The following is a 17555-nucleotide window of genomic DNA, read 5'->3' as shown; positions in this document are numbered from 1 at the left end:
GTCACTGATTACACAATTACAGATAGATACATAGAGAGAGAGAGACACAGATACAGACAGAGAGTGACAGAGAGAGAGCGACAGAGAGAGAGCGACAGAGAGAGAGAGCGACAGAGAGAGAGAGCGACAGAGAGAGAGAGCAACAGAGAGAGAGAGAGAGAGAGAGAGTGACAGAGAGAGAGAGCGACAGAGAGAGAGAGCGACAGAGAGAGAGAGCGACAGAGAGAGAGAGAGCGACAGAGGGAGAGCGCGACAGAGAGAGAGAGCGACAGAGAGAGAGAGCGACAGAGAGAGAGAGCGACAGAGAGAAAGAGCGACAGAGAGAGAGAGCGACAGAGAGAGAGAGCAACAGAGAGAGAGAGAGAGAGAGAGAGTGACAGAGAGAGAGAGCGACAGAGAGAGAGAGAGCGACAGAGGGAGAGCGCGACAGAGAGAGAGAGCGACAGAGAGAGAGAGAGAGCGACAGAGAGAGAGAGCGACAGAGAGAGAGAGCGACAGAGAGAGAGAGCGACAGAGAGAGAGAGCGACAGAGAGAAAGAGCGACAGAGAGAGAGAGCGACAGAGAGAGAGCGCGACAGAGAGAGAGAGCGACAGAGAGAGAGAGCGACAGAGAGACAGAGCGACAGAGAGAGAGAGCGACAGAGAGACAGAGCGACAGAGAGAGAGAGCGACAGAGAGACAGAGAGAGAGAGCGACAGAGAGAGAGAGCGACAGAGAGAGAGAGCGACAGAGAGAGAGAGCGACAGAGGGAGAGCGCGACAGAGAGAGAGCGACAGAGAGAGAGAGCGACAGAGAGAGAGAGCGACAGAGAGAGAGAGCGACAGAGAGAGCGTCAGAGAGAGACAGAGCGACAGAGAGAGAGAGAGCGACAGAGCGACAGAGAGAGAGAGAGCGACAGAGAGAGAGAGCGACAGAGAGAGAGAGAGCGACAGAGAGAGAGAGAGCGACAGAGAAAAAAAAGTTAAGAGAAACAGAAAGCAAAGAAAAAAGGAATGTATCATTTGATTGTTTTGTTTTTGGACAAAATATGACTGATGTCTACGGTGACACCATACGTAAGGGACAATGCCTGCACAATGCCTGCAGTGCTGCAAAAAGGCACCCAGGTGCAGACAAACCACAAGTCCAAACACTTCAAAAACACTTGTTTGTACAGCTGTCCCGACACTGAGCGTACAAAACATTAGGAACACCTAATATTGAGTTGCATCCCATTTTGCTCTCAGAACAGACTCAATTCGTCAGGTTATGGACTCTACAAGGTGTCCAAAGTGTTCCACATGGATGCTGGCCCATGTTGACTCCAATGCTTCCCACAGCTGTGTCAAGTTGGCTGGTCCTTTGGGTGGTGGACCATTCTTGATACACACAGGAAACTGTTGAGTGTGAAAAATGCCTACTACCACCCCCTGTTCAAAGGCACTTAAATCTTGTCTTGCCCATTCACCCTCTGAACGGCACACATACACAATACATATCTCATTTGTCTCAAGGCTTAAAAATCCTTCTTTAACTTGTTGTCTCCTCCCCTTCATAGATTTCACCTGGATTCACATGGAAAGAGTGTTCTTAATGTTTTGTCCACTCAGTGTATATTTAAGCAGTAAGGCCTGAGGAGGTGTGGTATACGGCCAATATACCACGGCTAAGGGCTGTTTTTATGCACGACGCAACGTGGAGTGCCTGGATACAGCCCTTAGTCGTGGTATATTGGCCATATACAACAAACCCCCGAGGTGCCTTATTGCAATTATAAACTGGTTACCAACGTAATTACAGCAGTAAAAATCATACCCGTGGTATACAGTTGGATATACCACGCCTGTCAGCCAATCAGCATTGAGGGTTCGAACCACCCAGTTTATAATATTGGCTAACGAACAAGTACACATTATGCACACACAAACAAAACAAACAAGCCAAAATTCCAGGGGGCATTAATTCAACTTTATGACTCATGTAATCATAGAAATATTTGCCCTCTCTTTCTCTCCGCCGCCACGAGGCTGCCCTCTCCGTCTATACTCTGCCAGCTAAGACCTTTTCAAACCACTGTCATCCAAATGCTAAGGCCTTATTCATGCCAAAACGTCAGACACATTTTAGATAGTTAAACTGACTTAGAGAGACAGAACGCTGCGTTGAACTTCACTCATCAGAACTGCACTGCAGCAATTTGCTTTCCTCTCCCTGCGTGTGTGTGTGTGTGTGTGGCTCATAACTAACTCTGCACTGTGTCAATATGACCTTGGAGTTGAAGGGTATTTTCACCAATTTTCAAGTTCATTTTCATTATCTCCAGCACAATACCCGTGTCTACATGTGAAAACGGTGCATTTTTGTAGGAAAAAAATATAAAAGTTTAAAAGTTCTACCTGGTGACATCCACCCCCCCAAAAATAAAAACAGTGATTTTCAATGAGATTCGCAGTGATGCCCACTGGCTAGAAACGTTGCTGTTTTTCTTACTTTTAAATCGCACCTTGTGATGTCACAGAGAAGCATTTTTAGGAGTTTTCTTCTTTTTAACCGCAGATCATAGAAACGCAGCGCTTTCACGTGTAGACACTGGTATGGTGCTGGAGATAACGAAGATGAGGTTGAAAAGTGGCGGAGTTGCCCTTTAAGCCAATGGGAGTTGCATGTCAAAGCTGTTACACCATCCGTACACATGACTGACCAAACATTAACAACAACAGACCTAGTTAGTCATTGTTTGTTTGAAACCTTTTAAAAACAGTAGCTTGTCTTCGTGTCAACCTTTGTTTTCCACAAAGTTAGCAGCATCAGTCCTGGTCGAAGCCATATAATAGAATTACTAGACCTGCCATCCCCATTCATCAGTACGCGTGGTCTGACGGCGCTTTTACCATTCTACTGATGATATTTCTATGGTTAAAGCATATGCAGAAGTCTAGATCCAACGCGTCACATGCAGAACATGGCTCCGATGCCTTTTACCTCTGCACTTCCTCTGTGTCCGTGTGGAGATCAGGAATAGAGAGGGGCAATCTGCCAAACAAAGCAACAATAGAAATACCATTATGCACTTTGTCAATGTGGTCTAGATGATACAACAACCAGGTGTGAGATCAAGGGAGGCTGTGGAACAGAATGGAGGGAACAGCGGAGCTAAGAGGAACAGGGACGGGCTGAAATCAAGAGCCATGAGGTGGTTGTGGTGGTGGAGCAGCTCGGTTGAGCTGCAGGTCATGAAGCCTACAGCTCTGATATCAGGCACTGTTGGGCTGGATGTCATGAAGCCTACAGCTCTGATATCAGGCACTGTTGGGCTGGATGTCATGAAGCCTACAGCTCTGATATCAGGCACTGTTGGGCTGGATGGGGGCTCAATGTCAACACTTTCTCTCCCTGATACCTTCAACAGTTTTGGGGTGGATCAGGGACTGAGGCTCCATGACAAAACCCTGTCTCTAATAAACGACTTTGTTCTTTATGGGCTTCAGTCAGAAACAGATTAAAGTGGATAAAGGCAGGATATTATACATGACCATTCCCCTTTCCTTCCTGGGTGCGGGGATGTATCGGGACAGCAGCGCAGCGGAGATTGCCGGTCTCCCGTCGTCTTCTCTACAGAGTGCTGGAATGATGGAGGGCCACAATCTCTTCCAAAGCGGAGAAGAAAGAAGAAAGAGACCAATGGCAGGCATGGAGACATCCTCATTTCATGTTGTCCTCATTATAACCCACTCATCAAATAGACAAGGACTTGGCCCCGGTGGGTCCCCCTACATTGTAACCCCCTTTTGTCCCATGTCTACCGAGATTTATACCATGGCATTGTTGAATACTTGTTTCTAATTGGCTTGAAGGGCATTCCAGAGCGTGCATTATTTCTCTATAGCGCACAGTATATTTGCATGTTAGAATTCAATGGATATAATTAATTTTTTAATTCAAGTCAAATTGAAAACATTATTGGCATTGTTGAATTCGATTTTCATAATAGCAAGCTTGGACTGATGGTTTGGAAAGCTAAACTAACAAGTCTGTTTGTTTGGTAACCAAGGCAACTACTGTCGCGAACTAGTAAACTTGCTAGCCACATACTTTTTAGTTCACTATATAAAATTCTCCATTTTCTTATTTCTTCACTCTATATGAGACCTATTACCTTACTCAATATGCGTGTTGAGTTTCTGGGCACTACTGGAACGTTCCGGATTATCCAGAATGCTCTTTATAGACGACTTTTGAAAAGCCCAGATTATTTATGAACGGTAATTAAAGCAGTATTTCAGCCCGAGTGTGTGTCTGTGTGTGTGTGTGTGTGTGTGTGTGTGTGTGTGTGTGTCAGCCTGAAAGCAATTCATTTTATCTGGCATGAACATATTTGGTGCCTTGGTGGATCTCTGGTCTAGGTCATTATTTTCATATTCTATCCATGGGCCTCCTAGCCTTGAGGGATTCTTCTAGATTATACAGCGAAACTGCACAGAAGTGCATTTTGGGTAATGATGGGAGAAATGTGGAGACCATATGTGTATTTCAAAACAAATTTAATGCTGTGTGTGTGTGTGTGTGTGTGTGTATATGCGCGTGCATGTGTATATCTAAATGTGTGTGTGTGTGTGTCTCTCTCTGACTTCCAAACCCATTCCTGCAGCATTAAACATACTTTATTGTACAATTCCACACACAGGAAGTCACAGGCAGCTTCATAGTGGAAATAGTCGTCCCCATGTGCAAACGACAGATAAACGCCTTCCCAATAGCCACCCCTTCCACCACTCTGTCCTACAGTGCATCCCCTCTGTTATAAACACTACACACACTATCCACTGGTGACAAATAGATTCAATTAACCAGAAAGGAATAAATAAAGATATTTAATCTGGTATTGTACAATTGTAATCAAAAAGAGAGGGAGGGGGGACAGAGGGATGGAGGGATGGAGAGACAGAAAGAGAGCAGAGGGGACTCCCACTTAGTATTTCCAAGGGTTGTCAGAATATATACACTACCGTTCAAAAGTTCACCGTTCACTTAGAAATGTCCTTGTTTTTGAAAGAAAAGCTAATTTTGTGTCCATTTAAAATAATTGAAAGAAGAATAAATGAAATTGATCAGAAATACAGTGTAGACATTGCTAATGTTGTAAATGACTATTGTAGCTGGAAACGGCAGAGTTATCTACATAGGCGTATAGAGGCCCATTATCAGCATCGATCACTCCGGTGTTCCAATGGCATGTTGTGTTAACCTCTTCAACCTATGGGGGCGCTATTTCATTATTGGATAAAAAAACGTGCCCGTTTTAAGCGCAATATTTTGTCACAAAAAGATGCTCGACTATGCATATAGTTGACAGCTTTGGAAAGAAAACACTCTGACGTTTCCAAAACTGCAAAGATATTATCTGTGAGTGCCCCAGAACTGATGCTACAGGCGAAACCAAGATGAAACTTCAAACAGGAAATGAGCAGGATTTTTGAGGCTCTGTTTTTCATTGTCTCCTTATATGGCTGTGAAAGCGCCAGGAATGAGCCTGCCCTTTCTATCGTTTCTCCAAGTTGTCTGCAGCATTGTGACGTATTTGTAGGCATATCATTGGAAGATTGGCCATAAGAGACTACATTTACCAGGTGTCCGCCCGGTGTCCTTTGTTGAAATTGCTGCGTAATCTCCAAGCTGCTCGCATTCATCCATGTGATTGAGACAGAGAGGAGAATTCCAGGAACGATATATCATGAAGAGATATGTGAAAAACACCTTGAGGATTGATTCTAAACAACGTTTACCATGTTTCAGTCGATATTATGGAGTTAATGTGGAAAAAAGTTTGGCGTTTTGATGAATGAATTTTCGTTTTTTTTTTGGTAGCCAAACATGATGCAGAAAACGGACCGATTTCTCCTGCACAAATAATCTTTCAGGAAAAACTGAACATTTGCTATCTAACTGAGAGTCTCCTCATTGAAAACATCCGAAGTTCTTCAAAGGTAAATTATTTTATTTGAATGGTTTTCTTGTTTTTGTGAAAATGTTGCCTTCTGAATGCTAGGCTTAATGCTATGCTAGCTATCAATACTCTTACACAAATGCTTGTGTAGCTATGGTTGAAAAGCATTTTTTGAAAATCTGAGATGACTGTTGTTAACAAAAGGCTAAGGTTGTGAGCCAATATATTTATTTCATTTCATTTGCGATTTTCATGAATAGTTAACGTTGCGTTATGGTAATGAGCTTGAGGCTATAATTACGCTCCCGGATACGTGATTGTTCGTCGCAACAGGTTACACACCATTTCCCATGCTTGTTCAACGAACAATTAATGAACATGCACCTGTGGAAAGGTCGTTAAGACTAACAGCTTACAGACAGTAGGCAATTAAGGTCACAGTTCTGAAATCTTAGGACACTAATGAGGCCTTTCTACTGACTGAAAAACACCAAAAGAAAGATAACAAGTGTCCCTGCTCATCTGCGTGAACGTGCCTTAGGCATTCTGCAAGGAGGCATGAGGACTGCAAATGTGGCCAAGGCAATACATTGCTATGTCCGTACTGTGAGACGCCTAATCTACTGCCACAGAGAGACAGGATGGACAGCCGATCGTCCTCGCAGTGACAGACCACGTGTAACAACACCTGCACAGGATCGGTACATCCGAACATCACACCTGCGGGCCAGGTACAGGATGGCAACAACAACTACCCGAGTTACACTAGGAACACACAATCCCTCCATCAGTGCTCAGACTGTCTGCAATAGGCTGAGAGAGGCTGGACTGAGGGCTTGTAGGTCTGTTGTAAGGCAGGTCCTCACCAGACATCACCGGCAACAACGTTGGCTTTTATGCCTGGAGCTGTATTTCAGCAGATCAGTTCATCTTCAGCCTTCTACCCTGCTCAGATAAACCAGCTTCCGGTCAGAGGGTGGATAGTAAAGCATGGGCATCTGGAGATAAGCTTGGTCAATGTGACAGATGACGGTGAATAGTGCAGGGACAGTGAACTGGTGAGATGATAGTGAATGGTGCTGGGACAGTGAACTGGTGAGATGATAGTGAATGGTGCTGGGACAGTGAACTGGTGAGATGATAGTGAATGGTGCTGGGACAGTGAACTGGTGAGATGATAGTGAATGGTGCTGGGACAGTGAACTGGTGAGATGATAGTGGTGTTATTAATGGTGGAATAGACTGGTGGGTGTTATCCAATAGGATTGTATGAATAAGACAGGCAGTCAAGACATGGAGGGAGGCATTGGCCTGTGATAATGTAGCCTCACTCTAGAGCTTCATCTCTGAACACACACTATCATTTCCCATCACCATCAAATCTAAAAACGCTAAACTGGGTCACAGGGTGCCATCCCCTCTTCTTTTAGAGAGAGAGAGAGAGAGAATAGAGAGAGAGAAAGAGAAAGAAAGAGAGAATAGAGAGAGAGAAAGAGAGAATAGAGAGAGAGAGAATAGAGAGAGAGAGAGTGAGAGTGACAGCCATGTTAAACATGTCAGAGACTTCCTGTAATGCAGCTGCAGGTAAGGTGTAAAGACACGAGGCCAGTTTCCCGGACACCGATTAAACCTAGTCCTTGACTGTAAAGCATGTTAAGTGTTTTGTCTGCACAGAGTTTACAGTGTTGCATTGAGAGTTACATTAGCAAACAGTGCTTTTTGTACAGGACTAGTGTCCTGACAGCTAATGGACAAACCGAATGGTCTGGCAGGATTTGAGGTAGCTTCCTGTTGTCTATTTGATAAGTTGGAATGTGAATTCAAACCTTTGAAACATTTGTTTTGGTTGTTGGAGACGTTATTAGCATATTAGCGCTTTCAGTTTTAAAATTATGCAAAACACACTGCTGTGAATTGTTAGTGTGTGTGTGTGTGTGTGTGTGTGTGTGTTTTGACAGGGTGAACACCAGGCTTCCTCTCGGAAACGGTGATAACTTCTCCCCTGTGTACACAACCAGGGATACATTCTTGAAAGGGCCTGGGTTGCAACGTCTTTGTTGCTGTTTACATCCTGTTTACGTTGCTATTTGAGTCCCCATCTCGATTTGACTAGCCTACATCAGGTCTTTACAGGAAGCTGACCTTAACCAGGTTGAAAATGGCCCTCGCTTTTGAAACAACAATATCTATGACCAAAGTTCTACAAACTATGAACACAGGAAGTGCATTACAAATCGCCTCTTTAGAAACAACTTAAAAAGAGAAGATCCAACCAAACACTGCTATGGACAGCATACATAAACTATAGCAGTCAACTGAACATATGAGCCGAGCCAGGAGAAGTCTGATATCGAACTTCATCTAATCTAAACGGCCGTTTAGACCAAAGCACGGTTCCTGGAAGCCCCTGAAGTGTAATGACGGTGGTTGAACTATCACCATCATACACAGCAGCCTGACCCTATGGTAACATACAGACAGGAAGTGATTAAGTACAATGCTACAACGTGTTATGGGTCAAAGGTCATACGACTTCCGCTTTCCAGCCTGGCACTAACAACCGATTAAGTGGTCTGGGATGGGGGAAGAAATCACCATACATCAAAATGCCATAAGTGCTTCAGTGTGTGTGTGTGTGTGTGTGTGTGTGTGTGTGTGTGTCACAGGGGTTGTCAATGGCGACAGAAGGAGCAGTGTTGTTAAGGTACAACACAAATCATTTGTAAGGGGAGCTTGTCAAAAAGGCTGTTGTTGTTGTGTGGAGACGAGGACAAGAGGGAGGTGTGGCGGGGACACAGATGCACTGGCAGTCAAAAACACTCAAAGTCACATCGTCAAACTGTGTGCTAGAAAGTTTGGATCGAATAAAAACCTCACCGAGCTCAAGTTAGTCGTCACAAAAGACGAGAATGTCAACGAGAATGTATTTTGTGACGACTTTTGACCTCCATTTCCTCCACAAGTACTTCCGGTATCGTGTGACTCTGTTAATCATTGAATCAGTTTGACTTTCTTGACAAGCCATCTACTCCTTTCTACTCCTTTAGGAAAACAGAATTCATCAAGGTTTCGATGCACTGCTATGCTTTTAAAGAATGGGTGAAATATGGCTTCTATAGAACCTGGTCGAGTCGAACTCGACCGTTTGAATGGAAAGTTGTTTTCATTTCACTCAAAGCTGTAGACTGCATTTCTCGTCAAACAGAAGTATATGGCTTTCTCATGTTCACCACAGCTAGAACTAGGACACTAAATCAACCAACCCATCCCTTTAAAGGGATAAATCCAAAGTGAGAGAGTGTTCCCACTGTATTTACCGTGGTCAAAACCCACAGGTCATCCAGCCCATCCCTTTAAAGGGATAAATCCAAAGTGAGAGAGTGTCCCCACTGTATTTACCGTGGTCAAAACCCACAGGTCATCCAGCCCATCCCTTTAAAGGGATAAATCCAAAGTGAGAGAGTGTCCCCACTGTATTTACCGTGGTCAAAACCCACAGGTCATCCAGCCCATCCCTTTAAAGGGATAAATCCAAAGTGAGAGAGTGTCCCCACTGTATTTACCGTGGTCAAAACCCACAGGTCATCCAGCCCATCCCTTTAAAGGGATAAATCCAAAGTGAGAGAGTGTCCCCACTGTATTTACAGTGGTCAAAACCCACAGGTCATCCAGCCCATCCCTTTAAAGGGATAAATCCAAAGTGAGAGAGTGTCCCCACTGTATTTACCGTGGTCAAAACCCACAGGTCATCCAGCCCATCCCTTTAAAGGGATAAATCCAAAGTGAGAGAGTGTCCCCACTGTATTTACCGTGGTCAAAACTCACAGGTCATCCAGCCCATCCCTTTAAAGGGATAAATCCAAAGTGAGAGAGTGTCCCCACTGTATTTACCGTGGTCAAAACCCACAGGTCATCCAGCCCATCCCTTTAAAGGGATAAATCCAAAGTGAGAGAGTGTCCCCACTGTATTTACCGTGGTCAAAACCCACAGGTCATCCAGCTCATCCCTTTAAAGGGATAAATCCAAAGTGAGAGAGTGTCCCCACTGTATTTACCGTGGTCAAAACCCACAGGTCATCCAGCTCATCCCTTTAAAGGGATAAATCCAAAGTGAGAGAGTGTCCCCACTGTATTTACCGTGGTCAAAACCCACAGGTCATCCAGCCCATCCCTTTAAAGGGATAAATCCAAAGTGAGAGAGTGTCCCCACTGTATTTACCGTGGTCAAAACCCACAGGTCATCCAGCTCATCCCTTTAAAGGGATAAATCCAAAGTGAGAGAGTGTCCCCACTGTATTTACCGTGGTCAAAACCCACAGGTCATCCAGCCCATCCCTTTAAAGGGATAAATCCAAAGTGAGAGAGTGTCCCCACTGTATTTACTTACCGTGGTCAAAACCCACAGGTCATCCAGCTCATCCCTTTACATCATTGTTGTGCTTGAGCACTCAGCACGCTGTATTGTGAGTTGCTCTCGCCATCACGTCATTGGTTTGTGGAGACAGGGAGGAGACCGGGAGGAGATAGGGAGGAGACAGGGAGGAGACAGGCAGGAGACAGGCAGGACACAGGCAGGACACAGGCATGAGACAGGGAGGAGACAGGTCCTCACAAGGCACTCTGTTAATGACCTTCACAGTCAGTGGACCTGACACTGTCAAAAAGCTCCAGAAAAGTGACCCAAATCCAACCTGGATGCGCTCCCATTTCTGACTGGGGGCCAAACAAACAACTTGTGACAAACATTCCAACAAGCCTGACATTAAAAACCTTCAATTTGCTGAGGCTGAGAGAGAGAAAGAGAGGTAGAGAGGTAGAGAGCGAGAGATGAAATGAAGAAGTAATGAGTGTGAAATAAGAAGCCTTAGGATTTGAGAGCCTGAAGTTCAAATTCAATAGCGTAGACTTCTCCTGTCTATAAAAACATGTCCCTTAGGTGGTGAACTTCATAGAAGTGGAAGGGAAAAACAAACTCCCCCGGTCAAACATCAAATACCAATTTCACATATATATTTGCTTAAGGACCCTGTGTAAATCCAGACCTTATTAAGACGAGAACTACGTCAATGTCGAGCTGGTTTCAAACAGCTCTGAGGGGAGAACAACTGTTCTGTCTTCTGAAAGAAAATTTGTCCAGTTTCTCTCAGTAGAGAAAGGTAGTTAGCGAACTGAGCTACTGCTTGACAATAACCCTCCATACAGCAAACTGTAGACTCCTCTTAACAAGCTGTAGAATACATATGCCTGCTGTTCTCTGTTCTCATAGTCGAAACCAGCGCTGTTGTCTTTGAGCGGCTTGGAGAAAATCTGAATCACTGGCTTGAACCCAACAACAGAGGATGGATCACAAAGACTCATGGCTGCTTTTGCCTTTGAAAATCCCTCCTCAGTGGATGAGCTACCAAATCAAACAGCATATTGGAGAGAGAGCGCGTGAGAGAGCGCGTGAGAGAGCGCGTGAGAGAGCGCGTGAGAGAGCGCGAGAACGAGAGAGTGTGAGAGATGCAAATGAGAGTATGCTTGCGCAAGAGTAAATTTCCATAGGGAGACATGAGGAAACAAGAATCTGGGCCATCCTATCAGACAACAACATAACACCACCTGACTGGTATAACAAGGCATTAGGTCTCCAGAGGACTACAGTAGCAGCCTTGTATTCTACTGTACAGAATAGACTTTCAGCTGTGGGCCATTCTGCCTTGACCACCAACATTACCACCACATCCTCAAGGGCGTAACTGTTGACCAAATCAAATGACTTCCTCCTAAAGTTGACCATTGCGAGATCAACCCGGGGATGAAGAAAGTAACACTGATATTTCTAAACTCTTTCAAAAGTTGTAATTTGAGAGAGTTTTAAACTTGAGAGGTAAAATCGCCACAAAGAACATCCCAAAACCTCCAACCCATACACCGATAGGCCTCCACCACCACAACAGACTCAAATTCAATTTACAGGGTAGTGTAGATGAGCCCCCAGTTGTTGCCCAGTCTCTCTTTCGGTTGGGGATTAAAGGAACTTTCCTAGGTTGTGTGTGTTCTTTCATCCCTCGTTCAGTGCAATTGGAAAATGACACTCCGCAGGGCGTGTGTGTGTGTGTGTGTCTGTGTGTGCTCGCAACTCGGTGGGCCAAACACTAAGACAACACAGTCAATGTTCTCCCTCCACTTTACGGGAACACATTGCCACAGAGTACCCTTTTAGCTTGTAAAAAGCACCACTATGACGTCCCTCCTTTCATCAGAATCAGCATTATCAAACGGATCAATCATTGGGCCTTGGCTGGTGTTTGTTTGCAGACGCGCTCAGACACAAGCTCACACACACACACACCAGCCAGGTCATTCAAGATCCACTTCAAAATTAGACATCACTCCAGGTACCCAGGACGTCGGGAGATGCCTTCAAAACCGGGCACTAGGGGCAACAGTGAGCACTATTACCATCAAGTCTGCTTGGGGGTTGTGAACGCTGGTGGTGGCTGATGGGCTATCCCAAACCTTAACAATTCGGAATTAATGGCTAAACTTAACCATGGAGTTGTTTTTGTTTTAACCCTATCCCAAACCTGAACTATTAACCTCTTAACTTAACAATTTGGAATTAATGCCTAAACTTAACCAGCCGCAAGGCCCTGCCGATAGCAGCGGAGCAACTCAGACTGTTCAAAACACGTCAACATTTGACATTTGAAGCAACTTCGAAATATGACGTTTGGACAAACATTGTCAAACGTCGGAATCTGAAGTCAAATTGGCCAAACTGTGAGATCTTGTTGCACAGAAAGACAGATGTACAGAAAGACAGACACACAGACATGTACACACACACACGCCAGCTGCATAATCTCCCTCCCTCGTGGCGGCGAGTAGCGCTGTCAATCATACCAGTGACAATTATGGCCAGGGACCCGTGCTCACCTTCAGGAAATGAGAAAGAATAACGGAGCGAGGGAAAAGAACGACGGAAGAGAAAAAGAGAGAGTGAAAAAGGGCAGACAGAAGAGCCAAAGAGACTGAGAAATAAACCCATTTTCATTTTCTCACCAGCTTTTTTTTTTTCATCCCCATGACACACATGCATGTTTGGTATGGGGGTGTTCTGTGCTCTAACAGGTGTCTTTATTCCCATGGGAACTACCTCCCTGACCTCCCATCATCCTCCAGGTGCTCTCTCTCGCTCTCTCGTTCTTTATCCTTTGTCTCTGACTATTTTCTCTCCGTCTGTCTCTCTCTTTTAATCGCTCTCTCAATCTCTTTGCCCTACCACACCTCTACGCACACTTCCACATTCTTAATGCCAACTTCTTTCCATTTCCCTCCGCCGGGCCAGAAATTCTAGATCCACCCCCACACACAGCCCGATAACTTGCCCTGCCCTCTGATACCATGTGATTGACCAGCTAACAAAAATGTGCATTGTCTAGCCCTGGGTTGTCTGGCAAATAGGGCAGACAACTACTTGCATCATTCCAATACCATGGTTGCTAAGGCCCTTGGATTATAACACTATACAGAAAAATACAGGCGTTTGAAGGTCCAACAACTGAAGAGTTAGTCTTACTTTAAAGCCTGTGGATAGAAAAAGAATAACACCAGCCTCCAAACGTCAGGACAAGGAAACAGACAAGATCAGTTAAAAGGTAAGATCAAGAGATAAAAACAAGTTCTTTGAAGAGTTAGTCTTACTTTAAGTCCATGTATAGAAAATAAAGCTACCCACATCTATTCAAAAATATTTGACTTTAACCTCCAACGGTTAGGAGGGAAAAAAACAAGAGCGCAAAGAGATCAGCACTGGCCTTCAACCATCAATTACAGATCAAAGAAAACCATTAAGAGTGGTGCAAAGGCATTCAGGGTCTGAGAGTTGAGAAATAAATGAATAAAGAAAGAAAGAAAGAGAAAGGAGTTGAGAAAGAGGAGAGAGGTAGAATTGAGAAAGAGGAGAGTGATAGAATTGAGAAAGAGGAGAGAGGTAGAGTTGAGAAAGAGGAGAGGTAGAATTGAGAAAGTGGAGAGAGGTAGAGTTGAGAAAGAGGTAGAGTTGAGAAAGAGGCAGAGTTGAGAAAGAGGCAGAGTTGAGAAAGAGGTAGAGTTGAGAAAGAGGAGAGAGGTAGAGTTGAGAAAGAGGTAGAGTTGAGAAAGAGGCAGAGTTGAGAAAGAGGCAGAGTTGAGAAAGAGGTAGAGTTGAGAAAGAGGAGAGAGGTAGAGTTGAGAAAGAGGCAGAGTTGAGAAAGAGGAGAGGGGTAAAGTTGAGAAAGAGGAGAGAGGTAAAGTTGAGAAAGAGGAGAGAGGTCAAGTTTAGAAAGAGGAGAGAGGTAAAGTTTAGAAAGAGGAGAGAGGTAAAGTTTAGAAAGAGGAGAGAGGTAGAGTTGAGAAAGAGGAGAGAGGTAGAGTTGAGAAAGAGGAGAGAGGTAGAGTTGAGAAAGAGGAGAGAGGTAGAGTTAAGAAAGAGGAGAGAGGTAGAGTTGAGAAAGAGGAGAGAGGTAGAGTTGAGAAAGAGGAGAGAGGTAGAGTTGAGAAAGAGGTAGAGTTGAGAAAGAGGTAGAGTTAAGAAAGAGGAGAGAGGTCGAGAAAGAGGAGAGAGGTAGAGTTGAGAAAGAGGAGAGAGGTAAAGTTGAGAAAGAGGTAGAGTTGAGAAAGAGGTAGAGTTGAAAAAGAGGTAGAGTTGAGAAAGAGGTAGAGTTGAAAAAGAGGTAGAGTTGAGAAAGAGGTAGAGTTGAGAAAGAGGAGAGAGGTAGAGTTGAGAAAGAGGAGAGCAATGTTCACTCACCTTAGATTGAGGGTCAGCTGATCGTCCTTTGACCTCAGCAGGTCGCTAACGGAGAACGTAGCGCTGCCCAGGAAACTGCTCTGTGGACAGAGAACAAAGACAGCAGTCAGGCGTTAGCATGCTAGTTTAGTAGCATACATCAAGTCAGTTAACAGCCAATCATTAGCATGATGATAGCATTCAGCAAGTAGCAAGTCATCTTACAGCTAATTAGCATTAGTATTGAAATCCGAATGGACATTTACTGATACTGCTGGCGCCCTATAGGTGAGTGCATTACGCTCCTGCCAAGAGGTCGACCTTTATGACACAGGTGGTAGTGTGCTTGACCCTCAGAGTTGCGGGTTCAAGCCGCACTCTGACGGCCCTGCCTACATTGCTACAAAATCCAAAATGTATTCAAAGCACACCGGAGTAGGCTGCAATATATCAACAACCTTTGCTGTGCCCTTTGGAAGCACAGAAACAGGTGAAATGCTGGAAAGACACATTAGAAAAAAACGATTGCGAACCCACCCAACAGCAAACTCAACCTCTGCCTTGCTGTAAAGCAAGCCTCTCCAATTCAAAAAGGGACAATCTGCAGTTACTAAATCCATTAAATGAATGATATATACCCATTGATTCTGGAAGAATATAACTTCTAAAAGCCTCATGAGCTTAGTTCAGCTGTTGTACCCCATCATAACCCAAAATATAAGCTTGTTTTACTCTATTCTCTCGTGGACAGACTACCAATATATCTGTGGTAGATCTATCATGACAGAACGGCTAGAGGGAGATACCGAGCAGCATCCATTCTGGTGTTTGGGTTTTTCGTCACTTGTTATTTGGACACATTTTGCAGGTGTTATCTTTTAAATCTCCGAAGGGAAGGGGATATTCGGCCCACAGACTTGCCAGTAACTTGCAAAGATCTCCTCGTTCTGGTTCCACTCTTCGTTCTAGCATCTCTTCCTCTTAACACGTATGGACCCAGAACTGAGCAGCTGACCACTTACATGAGACTTTAGTTTGTAAAACAAAGTAAACGTAAACAAACACTATTTGAGAGTGGTTACATTTCTCCAGCCGCATCCCTCAGCTTTTACCGAAACAGGGGCGGGGATCGACTGTGTTATTATTTCAACATTGCCCCTTTAAAAACACCATTGTTCTAAAACAAGACCAGGCCTAGACTTTCTACTCCATTTATACAGAGAACATCCCCAGTCAAAGGGGTTTCAGACCAAGCAAGCTCATGGACGCACACACACTGCTGAGGACACCCAGGTGCTGCAAGCTTGATGTGCATACACACTGACATGCACCTCATCCCTTTCTCTCTCACACCAGTCTGCCTGACACACACTTCGCCTTACAGACACTCACTCTCTTTGTTACATTAGAGCAGGTGGGCACCGAGCTCACCACGCCAAGAGATGCTCTACTACACACACACACATACACACACACACAGAGTTAAGACAAAAACAAAAGGCCAACCCCCTCGATAATTCATCCACAATTAATTAACAACTCTATTCTTATGTAGATAATGAGGCTAACAGTGTGTGTGTGTGTCTTTTTCACTGTCTCAGATCCTGTGGTATTGGGACTCTACTTGTCTGCCACTCACGGCCTTTGTGTTAAACACCTTTTCTGCTGAGCCTTTAGTTTAGCATTTAGTCTCAATGCTCTCAATTACAAACAGACTGGGACATGTCAGAGAAAAGTACAGAGAAAATACATCTAAGACATCTGTTCATCTCATAGTTCTACTAAAACATCTGTTCATCTCATAGTTCTACTAAGACATTTGTTCATCTCATAGTTCTACTAAGACATCTGTTCATCTCATAGATCTACTAAGACATCTGTTCATCTCATAGTTCTACTAAGACATCTGTTCATCTCATAGTTCTACTAAAACATCTGTTCATCTCATAGTTCTACTAAGACATCTGTTCATCTCATAGTTCTACTAAGACATCTGTTCATCTCATAGTTCTACTAAGACATCTGTTCATCTCATAGTTCTACTAAGACATCTGTTCATCTCATAGATCTACTAAGACATCTGTTCATCTCATAGTTCTACTAAGACATCTGTTCATCTCATAGTTCTACTAAAACATCTGTTCATCTCATAGTTCTACTAAGACATCTGTTCATCTCATAGTTCAATTAAGCAAAAGTTTTCAATATCTCCTACAGTGATTCACAATGCTAGCAAATCAAATCTACTTGTCATGTTGACTGTGAGCATTTAACGATCTGTATTATTCTCTTAAATCTGCTTACATATCCATATATGCGTATTGAACTATTAAATAATAAACATTTTAGTCATTTACCAGACTCTCTTATCCAGATCCTTGATATTACCTTCTTAAAACAATGCCATATAGCTTAGTAGAGGGTTTTTAAGACAATAGTGTTCAAATGTTAATGGACAGTACACAGGGCACATACTGTATCAGTAACCCCTCATACGATTGGACCCTGTCGTCATGGAGGCAGGAGTTCCTCATCTGTCATCAGCACTGGTCCCCTGTCACACGGCAGGGTTTTAATGACAGGGTCAAATGTCCTATGATATCCCCAGGTGGATAAGCGTGTGTGGACAGGAAGAGACAAATACAGAGAAAGAGTGAGAGGAGAGAATGCCCCCAGAGCTGCCATTCCTACTATTGCGTGCCACAGGACGATGGGACAAGCTCAGGACAGCTCTTAGCCAGCCACGCTGACCCTGTATACGGTTCATAGTTTAGATGTAATGAGATATCGATTTGGGTTGACATCAACTTTTGTTCAAGTCTTGCATTTTGTTATCCCTCCCTCCCTCCTGTATAATTTGAGTGCATTCTCTGTCTC

The 17555-nt window shown here is 44.1% G+C and overlaps 1 protein-coding gene across 12 annotated transcripts in view; it reads right to left on the bottom strand.

Annotated features, from left to right (window-relative positions):
• The window catches only part of LOC115117107 (type II inositol 3,4-bisphosphate 4-phosphatase-like), a 547861-nt gene that overhangs the window by 178891 nt on the left and 351415 nt on the right, over positions 1-17555 (bottom strand). For all 12 annotated transcript variants that reach the window (XM_065024930.1, XM_065024928.1, XM_065024919.1 and 9 more), the window contains one exon: positions 14700-14779. In XM_065024930.1, coding sequence (XP_064881002.1) covers positions 14700-14779 — 80 coding nt within the window. The remainder of the gene's footprint in view (positions 1-14699; positions 14780-17555) is intronic.

The sequence above is a fragment of the Oncorhynchus nerka genome, linkage group LG11 (assembly GCF_034236695.1).
Source record: "Oncorhynchus nerka isolate Pitt River linkage group LG11, Oner_Uvic_2.0, whole genome shotgun sequence".
In the NCBI taxonomy this organism is placed as follows: domain Eukaryota; kingdom Metazoa; phylum Chordata; class Actinopteri; order Salmoniformes; family Salmonidae; genus Oncorhynchus; species Oncorhynchus nerka.
Note: the sequence above shows the minus strand (reverse complement) of the source record. Positions and strands in the feature narration are given on the sequence as shown.